The 18,151-nt window shown below is 53.2% G+C and overlaps 3 protein-coding genes across 6 annotated transcripts in view; 1 reads left to right on the plus strand and 2 right to left on the minus strand.

Moving 5' to 3' along the window:
* Positions 1–1,386: 1,386 nt before the first annotated feature.
* RPL8 (ribosomal protein L8) lies at positions 1,387–4,048 on the minus strand. The gene is made up of 6 exons (XM_006775119.2): positions 3,941–4,048; positions 3,546–3,692; positions 3,325–3,466; positions 2,671–2,889; positions 1,784–1,899; positions 1,387–1,577 (listed from the first exon to the last, which is right to left on the minus strand). The coding sequence occupies exons 2-6, from the start codon at positions 3,681–3,683 to the stop codon at positions 1,419–1,421; spliced, it is 774 nt and encodes a 257-aa protein (XP_006775182.1). The 5' UTR covers positions 3,684–3,692; positions 3,941–4,048; the 3' UTR covers positions 1,387–1,418.
* A 213-nt stretch (positions 4,049–4,261) lies between these two features.
* The window catches only part of LOC102755987 (zinc finger protein 7), a 23,246-nt gene continuing 9,356 nt past the window's right edge, over positions 4,262–18,151 (plus strand). The window contains exons 1-6 of one of the 4 annotated variants that reach the window (XM_015571399.1): positions 4,262–4,546; positions 6,179–6,404; positions 6,502–6,549; positions 6,941–7,067; positions 9,142–9,258; positions 10,009–11,908. In XM_015571399.1, the coding sequence (XP_015426885.1) occupies positions 6,315–6,404; positions 6,502–6,549; positions 6,941–7,067; positions 9,142–9,258; positions 10,009–11,780 (2,154 nt within the window). In that variant the 5' untranslated portion in view covers positions 4,262–4,546; positions 6,179–6,314 and the 3' untranslated portion in view covers positions 11,781–11,908. Of the gene's footprint in view, positions 4,547–6,034; positions 6,405–6,501; positions 6,550–6,940; positions 7,068–9,141; positions 9,259–10,008 lie in introns of those variants that run through there. The other 3 variants (XM_006775118.2, XM_015571401.1, XM_015571400.1) reach the window with 3 other exon arrangements.
* Positions 16,316–18,120, minus strand: COMMD5 (COMM domain containing 5). The gene is made up of 2 exons (XM_006775117.2): positions 17,757–18,120; positions 16,316–17,262 (listed from the first exon to the last, which is right to left on the minus strand). The coding sequence occupies exon 2, from the start codon at positions 17,204–17,206 to the stop codon at positions 16,532–16,534; it is 675 nt and encodes a 224-aa protein (XP_006775180.1). The 5' UTR covers positions 17,207–17,262; positions 17,757–18,120; the 3' UTR covers positions 16,316–16,531.

Genomic DNA, 18,151 nt, shown 5'->3' on the forward strand with positions numbered 1-18,151 from the left:
CAATTGAAGCCCGCCGGAAGTGATGCAAGCCACGCCCCCGGCCGCTCTGGGAAACGGCTCCCACTTCTCGGTGGCTAGAGTCCTCCAGGAACGGGAACTGTAGTGCAACAAGTCAGGATGCTGCCACCGGGTGGCAGTTGGGAGCCTGTGTTCAGAACCGAGGCAAGAGTGGGGCTTTGTGGACCAATTTCCAAGACTATTTTACAGCAATTCTTTCAGTGAAACTCTCTAGTGAGCTGCTGAAGGTGCTACAACCAAGCGAAGACCAGACCTTTCTTTTACAGAAGGCAGAGAACCATACCGGTCACAGGGACGATGAGATCACCCAGAAGTTCAAGAGGATGCTTATGGGTCAAGGCCAACCCCTCTAAATGGTCCGTGCCCACTCTAACTAGACAAAGGACTTATCCCAGCACCAGACAGCTTCTGCAGCACCCCTTCTTGATAGCCAGTCTCTTGGCCAAGGGCCCTGCAAACTTTATCAGGAGCAGTAGTGCTGTGGCAGGTCACTTAACTGTCTCGGTAACCAAGACTCATGCTCCTCTCTTCAGGTGTTGCTCTGCACAAGAGAATGCTAGCCCTGCTGGGTGACTGCCCAAGGCCAAGGGCAGGTTGGGCCAGGGAAGGCAAGGCAAGGCTGACAACTGGGGGCGAGGTCAACACTGAAGATGGGTCCGATCCTTGAGAGCAAGGAGCCACCTGGCCCTAACCAGTTTGGTTTAATGGACAGAGCGACGGCCTGCGGACTCAAGGGGGAGGCAGCTGATCGATGTTTCTCTCTATCCCTCTCCCTCTCTGTAAGAAATCAATAAATTTAAAAAAAAAAAAAAAGCCACCTGGCAGTCACAGGAAGGCCTTATCATCCATTCGGTCCCTGCAGCCCACAGAACGGCTGAGGAAACCAGAGCTCAGGTAGGTAGTCATCATGGAGTGCCAGCCAGTGCACCTGTCTGCAGTTAGTGCCCTGCTGCACTTTTCACTGGCTCACAAGGGAACCGCTGTGAGCAAGATTCTTGGGAGTGTCCTAGTTCTAATGGCTGATGGGTTAGGGTCTCACTTTGATGCCTGCTTAGCAGCCTCTGCCCTGCTTCAGCCACCTTTGAGAGAACTATCAGACAATGTGGGAAAAGGTGTCATTAGCTGTGGCCAATCAGGAAGTTCATTTGTTCTGAGAAACTCCATCACAGGAGAGTTCTGGCTGTGGGTTGACATCCACACCTACTTTCTCCCAGTGCTCAGCACACAGGTCCATGTGTGGGATGCTGGTGGGATTCCAGGAAGGGTGTGATTGGATCAAGCACCCCCACCTCCACTTCAGCTGCCTCTGCTCAGTGGTCCTCCCAGCAGGACATTTCCCTCTGAAACTACAGGCAGAACAGCTTAGTGGCAGGAAAACAAACTTTATTGACCCCCCTGCCCTAGTTCTCTTTCTCCTGTACAGTCTTAGTTCCCCGTAGACGCCCAGTCCGGCGAGCGGCAATGAGACCCACTTTTCGGCCAGCAGGGGCATCTCTGCGGATGGTGGAGGGTTTGCCGATGTGCTGGTGGTTGCCACCTCCAAATGGATGCTCTACAGGCTGCAGACAAAGGGAGGTAGTATTAATGTGGGGGTGGTCCCAATCTATCTAAGGGAGGGCTTGGGGAGGGGGCTGGATCAAGAGGCCTATACCTATGAATCATCACCCAAATCCCCCACCTGAGGGGAGATTCCAAAGGACCTGCCCACCCAGCCTCAGGCCCTGTATCCTGAATACTCTCCACTGCCTACTACTGGGCTACTTACGTTCATGGCCACACCCCGCACTCGTGGCCAGCAATTTCTCTTTGCTTTATACTTGTGGTAGGCACGCCCAGCCTTTAGGATGGGCTTGTCAATGCGGCCACCTCCAGCCACCACACCTGTTGCGGATATTAGGCAATTCAGAAAAGCTATCAGGCAGAGTATCCTCAGCACCCCACCGCCTGCACTAACCACCTTTTTCTCTGTACTGTCATACAGAATCACAAAATTCACAGAAGTGCCAGGAACACTTGGCAAATACCACTCAGCAGTAAGCCCCCCCGTACAGCCTGTAACTGACAGCGAGTTTCTTCGGGCTCCATGGGATGCCAAGCCACACAGTTACCCACACCATGTCACCTGGAATGCCTCTCTCAATCCAGGGTTCTCCAGGAAAGCCCTCCCTGCACCATGTCTGACATGGGCAGGTCACTCAACCTCTGAACCCAATGTGATGGCTGAGCCACCATGCCATATCTTGGCCAGCTTTGCCACAGGAGTTGAAAGTGTTGTCAAACAGCAAAGTGAACAAACCTGGGTACAGATCCTTTTTAATGCACATACTGGGTAATTTCAAGGAAATCAGACATCTCTGAAAAGATTGTTAGCAGGTGAAGGTAAGGGCAGGAACCAGGCAAATCCAGGCTATGTGAGAACGCAGACAAGTCCAGTAGATTAAACCCGGTCTCCTTCAACTACCACCATGGGATGAAGTAGGTACCACTGTGCCCACTTCTCAAATATTACGACTGGGAAACTATGCATCTACTCAAGTATACAGAGCGCCTACACTTTATCGGCGTGGGAAGTTAGGTTCCAGGGCCCAGGTTTGCCGGCTTGCTAGCTCCTCACAAGCGACCCAAAGCATTCAACTGTTGCCTGCCACTCACCGACCACAGCTCTGTTGGCAGAGGAAATGACCTTCTTGGAGCCCGAGGGCAACTTCACTCGGGTCTTTTTGGTCTCGGGGTTGTGGGAGATGACCGTGGCATAATTCCCAGAGGCCCGGGCCAACTTGCCCCGATCACCAGGCTTCTCCTCCAGGCAACACACGATGGTGCCCTCAGGCATGGTGCCCACCGGGAGCACATTGCCAATGTTCAGCTGAGCTGCAAGGGAGAGCAGCAGGAACAGTCAGAATGGAGAGATGGTCTTAAAAAACACACAGAAACATTTTTATTCATTTCAGAGAGGAAGGGAGAAGAAAAACATAAATGAGAATCATTCATCAGCAGCCTCCCCCCACTAGGGATGAGACTACAACCCAGCAAGTGCCCCAACCAGAAACCAAACGGTGACCTCCTGGTTCATAGGTCGATACTCAACCTGAGCGACGCCGATTTGCCGGGTAGTGTCCGACTGCTGGCCAGAGGCAACGCAAATCCATTCCCTCCTCACAACACCCCAAAATAGCCAGTGCACAGGTTATGTTCGGCCCAGCAGGGGTCACCCTGTGAGGCTTCTTCCTGGATGCCTCCCCTACCGACCTAGGAGGTGCACCTCCCTCATGGGACCCCGTCCTCCCGTCGAAACATGACTCTTACCCTTCTTGCCGCAGTACACGAACTGGCCGGTGTGGATGCCTTCGGCAGCAATGAACAGCTCCGTCCGCTTCTTAAAACGGTACGGATCCCGGAAGACCACCTTGGCCAGAGGCGCGCCGCGGCCTGGGTCATGGATGATATCCTGCGGGCCGAGGCGGCGTGAGCGTGGGGACCGCGAGGAACACCCCATGCCCGCACCCGCCCCGGCCTGCGCCCTGCACCTTCACGATGCCCTTGATGTAGCCGTGTCGCTCCGCGAAGTCCACGGCGCGAAGACGCGCGGCGCCCTTGCGGTGTTTCACGTGCGCGCGGAACACGGAGCCGGCGCCTTTCCTCTGCCCACGAATCACGCGGCCCATGACGGCAGTCTGGGGGAACCTCATGGTCAGCGCCCGGGGGGGTGGGGAGGGCAGGCACTCCCGCCACCCGGCTTTAGGGATCCTTTTCTCCAGGACCCATTATCCAGTTCCCGGCCCCCTTCGTGCCACCACCCCCAGCCATGCACCCGGGAGTCATTTCAGAAGCCAGCCTAAGTCCTTCGCGGGCCTCAGGGAGCGGGAGAACGGCGGATGGCGGCGGATATCAGCAGAGCCGCCGGGGCGTAAACACAACTTACCTTCTGCCTAGCGCGGCGGAAAAAGGCTCAACAGCGCCCGAGAGCGGCCTTATCTTCCGGGGCGGGGCCGAAAGCCACTTTAACTTCCGGGCAGGCGCCGCGGCCGCAAGCAAAGTGCACACTGGGACATGTAGTCCTACCCTGCCGCCCGGGCCTCTGCGCAGGCGCACTGGAGTGATCGGTCCTGCAGGCAGCTCTCCGGCCACCAGGTCGCCCAGTGGGCGGGGCCCGGGAGAAGAGTAGAGGGGCGCCCCACCCTCAAGGAGGACTCTCGGAGGGCGGGCGTCGCCCACTGAACTATAAGGGGTTGGGTGGTTTTTTAGGGTCACCCTGCCTTGCACAGACTGACTCACCGGGCGCGGGTTCGGAAGCTCCCGACTTGACCAGGCGAGGTCCCCTTCAAGGAAACGGGTGGGTAGATTCGGGAGCGTGGTTTACAGTGAGAAGACCGGGGTCTAGAAGTGAGAGCAAACGTCCGACTTCTGCGGAGGAAGAGGGGCAGCCAGCCAATAAGTAGGGAGACCAGAGCTGGGGTTCCTTGGCCCAGGACGAAGGAGGGAGTGGGCGAGGGAGCATGATGACCTTATCCAGAACCTGAGGGGACAGGTGAGTGGGATTTAAATCGGGAAAGGGAGCAGCTAGGGGTGGGGGTGGGAGGGTCTTAGCTGTGGAGATGGGGCTTCCTGGAGTCCAGGACCTGTGGAGGGACAGCCAGCAGGGCAGAGAGGGAGTGAGGGCAGGATCAGTGTTTGGTTTTTTTTTTGGTTGGGTAATTAAGGAGACCCCCATAAGCCAAGGTTTCGGGTTCCATCCCGGGTAGGGCACGTACAAGATTCAACTAATAAATGCATAACTAAGTGGAACAACAAATCGATGTTTCTTTCTCTTTCAAATCAATAAAGAAAAATATATATTCTCAGTTTTATTCTCCTTAAACCAGACTGAGTATAAAAGAATTTCTTTCCCTTCGCTGGACGCCGACCTACCTCAACTTTGGCCACGCCCTTTCCGTGGGCCCTGACCCCGCCCCCATGGTCTCAGCCCCGCCCACAGCCTTAGGCCCCTCCCCTCCCCAGGGCTTTGCGCTTTTCCCGCGCTCTGGCCCCGCCCCTTCCCCGGCGCTCCGGGGGCGGAGCCGAGACCACCGAGAGGGCCCAGCTTCTTAGCCGCCCAGAAGGGCCGGAAATCAATGGGATAGCGGGCGTGGGTTTCGGGGCCTGTTTCCGGCGTTGTCCACGTTAGGAGCCCCCGGCGGTCCTCAGCGCGGCCTTCCCGCCAGCCTGCTCCAGAGGGAGCCTGGGTCTCCTTCCTGCATCACCCCTTGCTCCGAGGGCCTTCTTTTCCCCTCATGGCCCCGGGAAGACCTAGACCTAGTTACAGGGTCTGGAAGGGCTGTGCCTGGCGCGGGTAGGAAGTTTGTCTTCTCTGAATGCTGGCTGCCTCCCAGGGCTGCCCTTCTCGACTGGGGATGAGGATCCAGCGCTGCCCGACAGCGGTCACTTCTGCCCAGTCAGTCTTGCGTGCACACGGCGTGGGGAATTCACCCACAAGCCGCTTCTGACCCAAAGCTCCACTAGGAAACCCCCTCCTCATTGTGACCTGCCAGGGGGACAGGGGGAGAGGGCGAGATTACATGGGGGGGGCGGGGTGTCCTGTAGTCAGTCCTCTTTGCCCCACGATTCATTGTCAGGCTCCCGCTGCTCTGATGTCCAGTCACAACTACTTCCCTGTGATCCAGCCCACTGGCTCCTTCAGTCCATCCTTCCTGCCCGGGGCCCTTTGCAAATGCTGGGCCTGTTGCCTGGAGCGCCTTCCCTACCTTCACCTCCTTGGCCTAGTTAACTCCTCCAGGAAGTGACCCATCAGACTAAGTCAGGGTATCCTACTTTGTTTTATTTTTTTTAATCCTCATCCGAGGATATTTTCCCATTGATTTTTAGAGAGAGTGACAGAGAGAAATATCGATGTGAGAGAAACACATCGATTAGTTGCCTCCTGCATGAACCCTGACCAGGGTCCTGGCTGGGGAGGAGCCTGCAACCAGGTACATGTCCTTGACATGAATCAGAATCGAACCCAGGACCCTTAGGTCCGTAGGCCAACCCTCTGTCCACTGAGCCAAATCGGCTAGGGCAGGATAGCCTACTTTAAATGCTTTCGTAGTTCCATGTATGTTGGTGCCATCACAGTTGTAATTTTCATTTATTTGGATGGTTACTTAATTTTTCTCTCTACTAGACTGTGCTTCGTGAAGGCAGAGCCCTTGTGCATTGCTCATTGCTGCATCCCATTGCCTGGATGAGCACCTGACACAAGTGGCAACCACCCCTGAAGTGTTCTTGGAGTGATTCACAACCACCACATGCTCTGAAAGATGAGCGAGGCCTCGGGGGACATAGGCTCCAGTACTGTGGCTGCCTTGGTTTCCCCCTGTGTCCCGGCCAGAGAATCTCTGGAAGTGGAGGTAAAGGATCAGAGAACACTGCCCCCTGGGTTACCCTGGACATCAGGGGTTGGGGGGCCTCCAGCATCCTGACCTCTGACCTTTTCACACCTGTCAGCAGGTCTCTCGGCCAGGACACATGGAGACTCATCCACCAAGCCTCATGGTAGGAGTCTGACTGCCTCCATTCCCTCACTTCTTGTGAGGGTTCTGCCACCTCCTCTGGGTACCCACCCTGCCCATTGTGCCTGGGCCTAGACTCTGCTTCAGCCTCTTGCTGTGGCCCTTGCCAGACTCTGGCATGCCCATCCCCAAGGTAGTGAGCACACCCCTGCCAGGACTCGGGCCTGCCTGAGGCTCTCGAGTGGAGGGTTGTAGGTCCATGGTCTGGGTCCCTTCTCTCCTCCATACTGCCCCTACCTTTGATTGTAGAGCCAAAGGCTCCTGGTGACTGTCTCGCCCAGCCCTGTGGTCCACATTTCTGAGACACAATGAGGTGACCCCAGAATGGGGCTGGCACCCAGCGGTCCCTGGGGTGCTGTTATGTGTCCTTTCAGGAGGCTGTGACATTTGGTGATGTGGCTGTGCACTTCTCACGGGAGGAGTGGCAGTGTCTGGACCCTGGCCAGAGGGCCCTCTACAAGGAGGTGATGCTGGAGAACCACAGCAGTGTGGCTGGACTAGGTGAGGCTGGACCTTGGGACCCCTCCCCCTGCATCATAGATCAGCACCTGCCTAGCCAGGCCTCTTTCAGAGCTGGGGAAGTGGAGGCCATGTGGTCAAGTCCTGACGCTAGGACGCGTCATGGTGAGCCCGGCCGGCTCCTAGATTTGCTAACGTCACAGGGTTTAATCCTCGCAGGGTATGTGGACTTCTGGGAGGTAATGCAACCTCTTTCTTGTCTGGGCTAAGAGGTTAGCTTTAAAGAAATAGAATTCAAACTAAAACAGCTTCTTTGCTATCTTTTTTAACTTCTGGAGGAATTTATATAGATGGAGTTCATTGATCCGGGGGCACCTGGTAGAAGTCCCTGTAAAACACCTGGGCCCTGGGGAAGCCCTTCCTTCTTTCATGCTTGATGGTCCAACAAGCTTGTGAATTTCTCCTTTTGTCACCTTTGTCATTTCTAGTTTTTGTACAAATTTACCTATTCATTTGTATTTTCGGTTTTCGGCATGTATTTATTCATAATGCTCTCCGTCTTTATTTTTAAGCTCTGTTATGTTTGCAGCTGTTCCCTTATGTAAGTTTTTGGCAGTGTCTTGATTGGTTTTGCCCCAGGACTGTTTATTCATATTTTCAAAGAGCCAGGTTTTGGTTTTGCTCAATTTTTGGGGAGTGGTGTGTGGGGTCCTTGTTCTCTATTTCACTGAATTCTGCCCGGTTTTTATTATTTTTTTCTTTTGTGTTTGTGTTTGCTGTGTTGTTTCCAATTTCTTGAATTTACTGTTTACCTCATTTGTGTTCTACGGTCCTTATTTCTCGTAAATATGTTTAAAAATGTAACTTTTTGTCCCTATATGCTACTTCAGCTGCATCCTACGAATTGTGCCAGTTGGTACATCATTACTGACTCTCCAAGTGGCTGATAGTTTTGAGCTGCGTGTTGTGGTTACTTTCACGTTCCGTTGCATTTTGGTTGTTCTGTGTTCTGGGGGTCCCGAGCACTGCACCGTGACCCCTTCAAGGCTGGCCCAAGCATGTTTCTCTGACTGCTCCATGTGCGCTTGGAGAGAACACGTGTTTCCTATGCAGTGTTGCATCCTGCCTGCACTTGAGGCCTTCAGCCTGGGATCTCTGCCTGCCCTTCTCCACCCCCGTGGTCGGAAACCTGAAGGAAGCGCCAACCACAGGGATGGGATGGGAGCTCACCACACTGATGCCCACAGCGTGGGGCTGAGGGCCCTGGAGGGAGGGTGTCAGATGGGTGCCCACAGGTCTTCACCACTTCCCAGGCTGCCTAGCTCCCTTGCTTTGTGCAAGGATGCAAGACTGGGGGTATCTGGGTGAGGACTGGACCTCATTGCCTTCTGGTTTAAAGTGTGTATCATTCATTGTTTTATTTTCGTTGTTCTTTTGTTTTCATTCTTTTTCCTTTTTAAAAATTTTTATCTATTGATTGATTTTTAGAAAGAGGAAAGGAAAGAGAGAGAGAAAATACTGATTTGATGTTCTACATGTTTTTGCATTCATTGATTGATTCTTGTATATACTAGAGATCAAACCTGCATCCTTGGCATATCAGGACAACACTAAGCAATTGAACTACTCAGCCAGGGCGGGGTTTTTTGTTCGTTTTTTTTAATAAGAGTTTCTTTGACCCAAACTGATGACCTATGCTGAGAAGCAAGATCTCAAATGCTCCTGTCTTGTTTCTTAATCACCCCTACCTCTTGGAGCACACACCTGCCCTCTGAACTGAGGGGCTTGCTGGTAGTGCCTAGCTTTTCTCTTCTTGAAGTACAGTGGCCTCTTCTTGGCAAACTCTTGGGTGACAGGGTCTGCTGGGGATCTTGGCCTTGAAGCATAAGGGAGTGGGCTAGGAGTCCAGGCATCCCTTGCTGTCTAGCCTCAGGAGCTGGGCTGAACCAGACAGAGAGGGCCCCTGTGCCCAGATCCTAACCCTATGATGCTCCCTTCAGAGACTCTGCCTGTACCTCAGCAGCCTCCCACCCCTTTACTTTGAAAACCAGGGGGCACTGAGCCCTGAGCTGCATTCCCAGCAGCACCAACGTGGTTTCCTTTGTCATCTTGACAGCAGGATTTCTGCTCTTCAAGCCTGAACTGATCTCCCGGCTGGAGCAAGGGCAGGAGCCATGGGTCCTTGACCTGCAGGGAACAGAGGCGAGAGAGGCACGAAGGACCCTCCAGACAGGTGAGGCTCAGTATTGTGCCCGGGAAGGCGGACCCTAGGGATCACCATGCGAGTTTGTTTTTAAACCACATTTTATTAAGTCTCTCATCTTACCAATACTCTTGTTAAGATACAAACATGGATGCAAGAGAAGGAGTAATCTTGGTTCTGAGCAGCTTCTTGGGTGAGCATCATGTCGCTGGTACTGTTGTGCTCCCTCCAGAGCTTCTGGGGATCCCGGTGACCCTAGCCTCTCAGGTGAGGCTCCGGGGCTGCCATAACAAACCGCCAGAGACTGGAGGCTTGAATTGATAAAGATCAGTACCTCACATTCTTGGGGCCAGAGGTCCAAAATCAAGGCATTGGCAGGGTTGTGACCGCTCTGAAGCTGTAGAGGAGGGTCCTTCCAGCTTCTGGTGGCCCCAGGTGTTCCTCTGCTTGTGGCTGCATCACCCAGTCCTCCACCTCACAGTGCATTCTTCCTGTGTCTGCCTTTCCAAGGATATCAGTCATATTGGATTAGGGCCTCCATACTTCAGTGTGATCTCATCTTAACTAACTCCAGCTCTAGGGTCCTGTTTGTAAATAAGTTCGTATTCTGAGGTTCTGGGCAAGAGCTTCAGCACACTTTCTGGGGGCGTCAAGTTTTGATAGTGTCTTTGCATGTCAGGTGTCCTAGGAGGGAGCTCAGTGCCTAGTGATGATCCCCACCTCAGCTCTGCCCTTTCTGTGCCTCAGGAGAAGGAGCCTTACCCTGCCCGTGTGTCTCAGAGTCTACAGTAAGCCCTGATGGTGGTGAGCAGGCTGGCGAAGACATGCACATGCTAAAATCGGAGTCTCTGGCAGCGATGGTCAGACCCCGCCCTCGGGATTACCCTCAGAGTCCTGGCTTCGGAGACACCTCTGATTCTGAGGTATGGCCAGAGAGTGAGCTAAGCCCTCTCTTTCAGAAACACCACTTGCACACAGGGACTGTGGCTCCCAGGAAGACCTCTGCCACGGAGGATGTGCAGGGACATGTCAACCTGGGTTGTCAACCTGAGAAAAGTCAGGGGGTTTCTGCAGATGGGCCGTCTCAAAGATGTGATGTTTGTGGCAGGAGTTTCAGATTCGCGGCTCTGCCTCACTTTGGTGTACAGAAGGAACTTAACAGATGTCAGGAGTGCCAAAAAAAGTTATCTGATTGCTTACAGGGGAAACATCAAAGTAACTGCCACGGAGAGAAGCCGTATGAGTGTGAGGAATGTGGGAAAGTCTTCAGGTTGTGCTCGCAGCTTAATCAGCATCAGAGAATCCACACTGGAGAGAAACCGTTCAAATGCATAGAGTGTGGAAAAGCCTTTCGACTGAGCTCAAAACTTATTCAGCATCAAAGAATTCATACGGGAGAGAAACCGTACAGGTGTGAGGAGTGTGGGAAAGCCTTTGGTCAGAGCTCCAGCCTCATCCACCATCAGAGGGTGCACACAGGAGAGAGGCCCTATGGCTGTCGTGAGTGTGGGAAGGCCTTCAGCCAGCAGTCTCAGCTGGTCAGACACCAGAGGACTCACACTGGAGAGAGGCCCTACTCGTGCCAGGAGTGTGGGAAGGCCTTCAGCCAGAGCTCAACCCTGGCTCAGCACCAGCTGATGCACACGGGGGAGAAGCCTCCAGTTCCAAGAACCCTGGATGGTGCCACCCTCATTGCACACCAGAGAATCCACGCTGCAGAGAAACCGTTTAAGTGTGATGAGTGTGGGAAGGCTTTCAGGTGGGTCTCTCGCCTTAGTCAGCACCAGCTGATTCACACTGGAGAGAAACCATATAAATGCAACAAGTGTGCAAAAGCTTTCGGTTGTAGCTCACGGCTTATTCGCCACCAAAGAACTCACACTGGAGAAAAACCATTCAAATGTGATGAGTGTGGGAAGGGCTTTGTCCAGGGCTCACACCTGATTCAGCACCAGAGAATTCACACCGGAGAGAAACCCTATGAGTGTAGTGATTGTGGAAAAGCCTTCAGCCAGAGCTCAAGCCTCATTTACCATCAGAGGATTCACAAGGGAGAGAAACCCTACGAGTGCCTGGAATGTGGAAAAGCCTTCAGTATGAGCACACAGCTCACAATTCATCAGAGGGTTCACACTGGGGAGAGGCCCTATAAATGTGGTGAGTGCGGGAAAGCCTTCAGTCAGAACTCAACCCTTTTCCAGCACCAGATAATTCATGCTGGAGTAAAGCCCTATGGATGCAGTGAGTGTGGGAAAGCCTTTAGTCGAAGTTCGTACCTCATTGAGCACCAGAGGATTCACACACGTGCCCAGTGGTACCACGAATATGGGGGCACCCTGGAGGGTTCTACCCATGTGAGCCGTAAAAAAGTTAACACTGTAAAGAAACTACACAAATGTAATGAATGTGAGAAAATATTCAGATGGCGCTCCCATCTCATTATACATCAGAGGATTCACACTGGTGAGAAACCTTATAAATGTAACGAATGTGGCAAAGCCTTTAATCGGAGCTCAAGGCTCACTCAGCATCAGAAGATTCATATGGGATAGACCACTCACCTCTTTAAATGTGTGTAAGTGGGAATAAACCCACAGCCTTAACCTATTTAAATTATATGGGATAATTGATACGAACAAGGTAGAATGTTAGTAAAGATTCAGAATTGCTCTTTTAAAAATATCCAAGTTCATACAAAATGTGTTTTTTTCTGGAATTCCGATTTTATCCCACTCCATAACCCTGTGTCCCTTGCATCCGGGGAGTCATGTAGAGTTCTGAGTGTGCAGAGGGATGAACCCAGGTTCTGCAGCTGAGGCCTGAGAAGTCCTGTGAGCTCTGCCAGATGAGATACTCAGTGTCTTTGGCACCAGTTACTCAGACTGACTTCAGCAAGGATGTGTGAGCTGGCATGCGCTGAAGTCCAGAAGAGGAGTGTCTGGAATTCCCTTCTGCCTTCACCTGACTCCTTTTCTTCAAACCTCTTCCCCCATCAGCAGCCCAGGCAAGCAGCCACCCAGGGTCAACGTGAGTTTCCACATGGGCCGAGCCACTCTGATTAATCTGACCTACAGGCTGGGCCCATGTTCATTCACTTTGTCTCACAGAGCAGTTCGTTAATGCCATGGAGGCCACTGGGTGAGACAGACCTGCCGCATTGACCCCCTCCCTGTCCAGTGTCCTGTATTCACCATTTGGGAAGGAGTCCAGGGGCCAGTAGTCCACTCGAGACCTGCTGACCTTTGGTACCATTGCTACAATCAGAGGGGCAGTATGTGAGAGACGTTCATCCCAGTGGAGGAGCCATTTCTTCCACATGTGGACTGGTATCCCAGAGGGACACAGGTCAGTCACTTCAGGATTTGTTGTGACACTTGATTTGGGTCACCATCACACTGGTTTGGTCAAACCCACGTCACGCCCTTGAGACCTTGCTGCTTCTATCGCCGTGCGTGGCATAGCCTGTAGCAGGCTATGGATTTGAGTCGGGTGAAGAAAACGCTTGCTGATCCCCATGTTTGCATTAGGAGGTTCCTGAGCTTTCTGCTGTTGTTGGGAGCAATGGAGTTTGAGGTAGTTAAGTTTATTGTTTCCAGCACATGGGTGGAGCCGGTCAGCCTGATCACCAACTGCTACTGCTTATCCATCACTCACTGCCTGACATGTCCTTCACCTGGTGCCAGGATGCCATGAAATTAGTGGGCCTATCTCTTCAGGCATCCCTACTCTACCCAGAACTTGAGTCAAATGGTCAGTGCCAGAGGACCAGGGACTTCTGTGCATTATGCAGAGGTTATGCTCATTGTGTCTCCACCTCAGCTGCTGTGCTCACCCAGGTGGTCACTGCTGGCACATCTGGATGGGTGGGCCCAATTTTAAAGAGCTGTAAATTTTTTAGGCCACCCAGCAATGGTTCTGGAGCCGAGGTCCTGAGTGGAGAGAGCACACTTCTGCCATCTGCTGGCACTTGGTACTGTTGTGCACCGAAGGGCCTCTTCATTGGACCCCACCTCCCTTGTCTACTCCTGGGTAATGAGGGACAAAAGGATGGAGGATTATATGGACTTCTCCAGACTCCAGCCTGGACATGATGCTCTTTCTTTCCCCTAACAGTAACTGCAAGCCAGAGACTTCTACCTGAAATCTCCTTTAGCATTTGAGTGTGCACAGCCATGGTCCTGGATCAAGGGCTGGTGAACCCAGTCCGAGGCCTGCTTTTGTGTGGTGCTGGTGCATTAAACAAACACTGAGGCCATAAGACTGGGTGTTTTGAATGCCTACCAAGCAGACCAGGTGTTTTGAAATATTTTTTTTTAATACATATTTTTATTGATTTCAGAGAGGGAGAGAGAGAAGTATCAATGATTAGAGAGAACCATCAATTGGCTGCCTCCAGCACACCCCACACTGGGGATTGAGCCCAACCCAGGCATGTGCCTTGACTGGCAATCAGACCCTGACCTCCTGGTTCATGGGTTGATGCTCAACCACTGAGCCCCACCAGCCTGGCTCTACTTTCCTGCTATATTCCCCAATTTGGGCTTCAGTAAATATAAACTCATTTTAAGAATTTTCAGCACTGTTTAACAATAGGTTTTAAAATACTTTGGACTTCTCTTTTTGAGTCAATAAATTAAGCCCATAATTTTAAGCTGGTTGCTTTTATTCTCAATTATAGATTGAAATTTAATTTATGATGTTGGATTGTAACTATTTTGAGGTTTGTGGAAATTTCCCAAAGTGTTTTCGGCAAGGCAGAACCCAGTAAGTTTACGCACCTGTATCCCCAGTGTGTGTGACTTATACTCACAGCCCAGGAAATGTTTGTTGAATGAATGAATGATGAATTTCAGGAGTATCCAGGCTTTGAAGTTGAGAAGTCAGAGACCCACAGAAGAGAAACAGCTACCGAGAGCCCCCACAGGATCTAAGTAAGGTTGACACAGCTGTAAGGTAATTTTCCAGGTGCATCATTCCCTGCGCAGACCTGGAACAAAGGTGGGAAAAGCCAGCCCCTGCCCTCATGTCCAGGTCTATGGTGATCAACCACAAACAAGGGTAGATGGTCCTTTTGCAGCCTGAGTGAATCCTGTGGCTGCCCACTTCAGCCTGACAGGAGCTGGGACAAGGGAGCTGTAGCCGTTGGAGCTGACACCCACCTACCACCTCATTTTGTATGATTCTGAAGAATGGTTTTTTAAAAAATTGACTTGAGAGAGAGGGAGGGGGGAGAGAAACACTGGTTTGTTCAGCTTTTTTTTTTTTTAATATATTTTATTGATTTTCCAGAGAGGAAGAGAGAGGGATAGAGAGTCAGAAACATCCATCAGCTGCCTCCTGCACACCCCAACTGGGGATGTACCCGCAACCAACGTACATGCCCTTGACTGGAATCGAACCCGGGACCCCTCCAGTCCACAGGCCGACGCCCTATCCACTGAGCCAAACCGGTCAGGGCTTGTTTTTTTTAAAAAATATATTTTATTCAATTTTTTTTACAGAGAAGAAGGGAGAGGGATAAGCAAGTTAGAAATATCAATGAGAGGTCAATCAGCTGCCTCCTGCACACCCCCCAGTAGGGATGTGCCTGCAACCAAGGTACATGCCCTTGACCGGAACTGAACCTGGGACCTTTCAGTCCGCAGGCCAACGCTCTATCCACTGAGCCAAACCGGTTCGGCTTGCTCAGCTTTTTAATGCATCATTGGCTGATTCTTGTATGTTCCCTGATGGGATCAAACCTGAAACCTTGGTATATTGGAACTACGCTCTAACCAATTGAGCTACCTGGCAAGGGTAAGATGGAGAATACCTCAACCACCTGGTCCTAACTGGATGACAAAAGGCACAGATCATCTTCTGGTGCGGGGAGGGGAGGCTGGTGGGTGCCCCCACTTACCTGGGGTGAGGGTGGAAGTGGGAACATATGGCACGGGACCAAAAGCTGTGCCTCAGAAATCCCCCTTCCCCAGTCTGCTGACCCCTAGTGGCCCTCAGAGTGGACTACCAGAGTAGACACAGTAACACAGCCATGGAGATAGCCAGTAAACTCCAGCTGGGTGCACCAGCATTCTGTGGCCTGGTGGACAGAAAAATAGTGTGAATATCCCAGTGGTTACCTGCTATTTGATGCTGCAGCTCCAAGTGACTGCCCACCCCCTGCTGCAGGGGCTGCTGAGAGGCTTGAGGCAGGTTCTGAGTAACAGGCCCATCTCCACCCCTGGGGTCAGTAACACAAGGGTGGCCTGCAAGGCACATTTCCTCACTGCTACCAGGTGCATAATTTTGAGCCATGGAGTCTCAGTCACAAGGTCCCACAGTGGGGGTGGCACTTCTAGCACCCTGATGGGCTGGGCTCAGATCCAAGGTCTCCCTGATTGCACTGGACAAATGTCACTGGTAATCTTGCACACCAGAAACTCCCAGGACTCAGTGGCTTTCAGCCCTAAATGTGTGTCCTCTGGGACCACCACCCAAGCTGACCAGCATACCCACCCTGGAGGTGCTGGGAAAGGCCCCTGTTCCTTCCTGGGCTCAATACAACACCCAGTATGATCCTTCTAAAACAGCTGTTAGGGTAGGGCATGCCCTTGGTACCCTCACTCCCCTCTACTCCACTCCCCTTCTACCCAGAAGTCTCCCTTGGGTGACTGCTCCCTCACCTCTTGCAAGTCTTTGCTCACATACCAACTCTTCTAGGAAGCCCACCTTATGACCCAATGTAAAATGACCACCCGATTCTCCCATAGTCCTGCTTCCCATTCCCTGGACACTGGCCTATTTTATCGTTTACTATATCCAATAACAAGCTACACCAGTCATTTGTTATGTACTCTGTAAAGTCTTCCTTTCCACACTACAATGCTGGCTCCTTGAGATCAGGGATTTAAGACGAGAATGAAATATCCACTCTGAAACACATGGTTCATAGAAACAAATGAGCAGAACACTCAGATGCTACCTGGGGCCCAGCTGAACAAACTTGGCATCTGCATAAAGACTGGACTGGGCCCTAGACTGACTGGACCAGTTCACCACCCTGGAGCAGCAAGTACCCACCCAGCAATGCCACCAACAGCCAGGGGAGTTGTGTGCAGGGTGACACCACCCAGGAAGACATGTTTTTAATTGTTGCTTTACTCCCAAATAAAGGAAAAACAGTGCTGACTTTTTCTAATCAAACAGAGAGTGACATGGTTGCATTCACATTCTCACTGAAGAGTGCCTCCTAGGCAGGATGGGCTTCCTTCTGGAGATGTCTGAGCAACTGTCCCCAGGTCACCAGAGCAACTGGGAGTGCAGGTCAGTCCTGCAGTTTGTGCTCACACTTCTTCTCCAGGTCAGCCATCTCCTTCAACACCAGGGCCACGCTGTACCGAAGCTCCTGGAATTTGGCTGTGGGGACCTCAAAGCGGTGTGCTGACCCATCCGAAAGTGTCAGCTGCATCAGGACACTTGGCTGCAGGGAGCGGGCCAGGGCACTGGTGGAGATTGCCACATCCACCCTCCACCGACAGTTGGCAATGTGGGGCAGCCAGGCCCCCTGCTGCCTGGCCACAGAGTCAAGGAGAGGCCGCTGGCTCCCAAACACCACACTGGCCAAGTCCACGACCAGGTCTTCGGGGATGCAGAGTTCCTGGAGCTGGTCCTTGAAGGCGTCGGGCTTCAGGCTGGCTGGGGGCAGCCGGAGGGCCTGCTGGAGCAGCGTGTGGGTGCCAGCAAGCAGGGCACCCAGCCGCTCCTCCGACAGGTGTGCAGTAGTCCCAAGGCGCTGCACAGCTTCACGGCAGTCCTCTCCCTGCAGGCCACTGACCACCAGTTTCAACAGTTTTCTGAACGTGCCCCTGTCCAAGTCCCCCAGGAGCCGGGGCATTGCTGCCACCTCTGGGGGGAGCTGGGCCCCCAGGAAGCTCACCTGGCCGCTGTGACTGACACCAGGGTGATGCAAGTATGGAGCTACAGCTCCCACGGCGGACATCACGGCTTCGTCCTCTCTGATCAACCAGCTCAGAGGCAGGTCCCAGCTGCAACTGCCTGGAGGGGGTGGAGAGAAGCTTAGTGACTTCCCACGTCCTTTGGGTCAGTGACTGAGGACTGACCCGATTTCCACCTTCAAGACAGTGACAGTGGGAACTACGACTGACAGCCCATGTGATGGGAAGCACCCTGGGATCAGATGGTCTCAGGTAGAGGGGAGGCAGGAGTTAGCAAGAGAGACGGCAAGGAGGGGAAGAGAGCAGCCACCGGCGCAGGGGAAGGAGTGACAGATATGAGGCCGGTTCGAGTCATGCCCTGAGCTCGCCGTGGCATCCTGGACACCTTACGTGGGCACGAGCCGCGGGCAGCGTTCTGCGGCCGCGCCCTAAGCTGCATCGAATCCGCGGGCCAGCGCGCCACTGTCGCGGACAGGCCTCCGGCCTCCAGAGTTACGCAGCCGCGGCAACCAAGGGACCGCGTGCCGCTCAGCAGCCCCCTCCCGATAGGGGCCACCCAACCCACCGCGCCCACAGGCCCGAGCGGCCCCCCACCTGGCACTCGCGCAGTCTGAAGCCAAACAGCCCGAACAAAAAGCGGCGGGGCGGCCGGAAGCGACCCAAAAATACTTCCGGGAAGCTCTAGGACACCGGGAGGACCCGGTCCTCTGTGATCCGCGGGCCCGAGCGTTTCCCCTTCCACACAGATTGGGAAATGCAAACAGATTCTTTTCTTGTCAAGAAAAAAAAATAAAAGGTTGTACAGGGTTGGCCCGGGCCTGGAGCGGAGAGTGGGCTCGATACTCGGGGTCCAGCCTGTCCTGCCGGTCCGTCAGCCCACAGGGCCCTTCTCCGGCGCCCCTCACCCCACCCGACCACCGACGGCGTGAGCCCTCCGCAGTCCTAGAGCAGCCCCGGAAGTGCCAGGCGACCGCGCTGCCGTTTCCGGC

This window comes from Myotis davidii, unplaced genomic scaffold, assembly GCF_000327345.1.
Source record: "Myotis davidii unplaced genomic scaffold, ASM32734v1 scaffold1509, whole genome shotgun sequence".
In the NCBI taxonomy this organism is placed as follows: Eukaryota; Metazoa; Chordata; class Mammalia; order Chiroptera; family Vespertilionidae; genus Myotis; species Myotis davidii.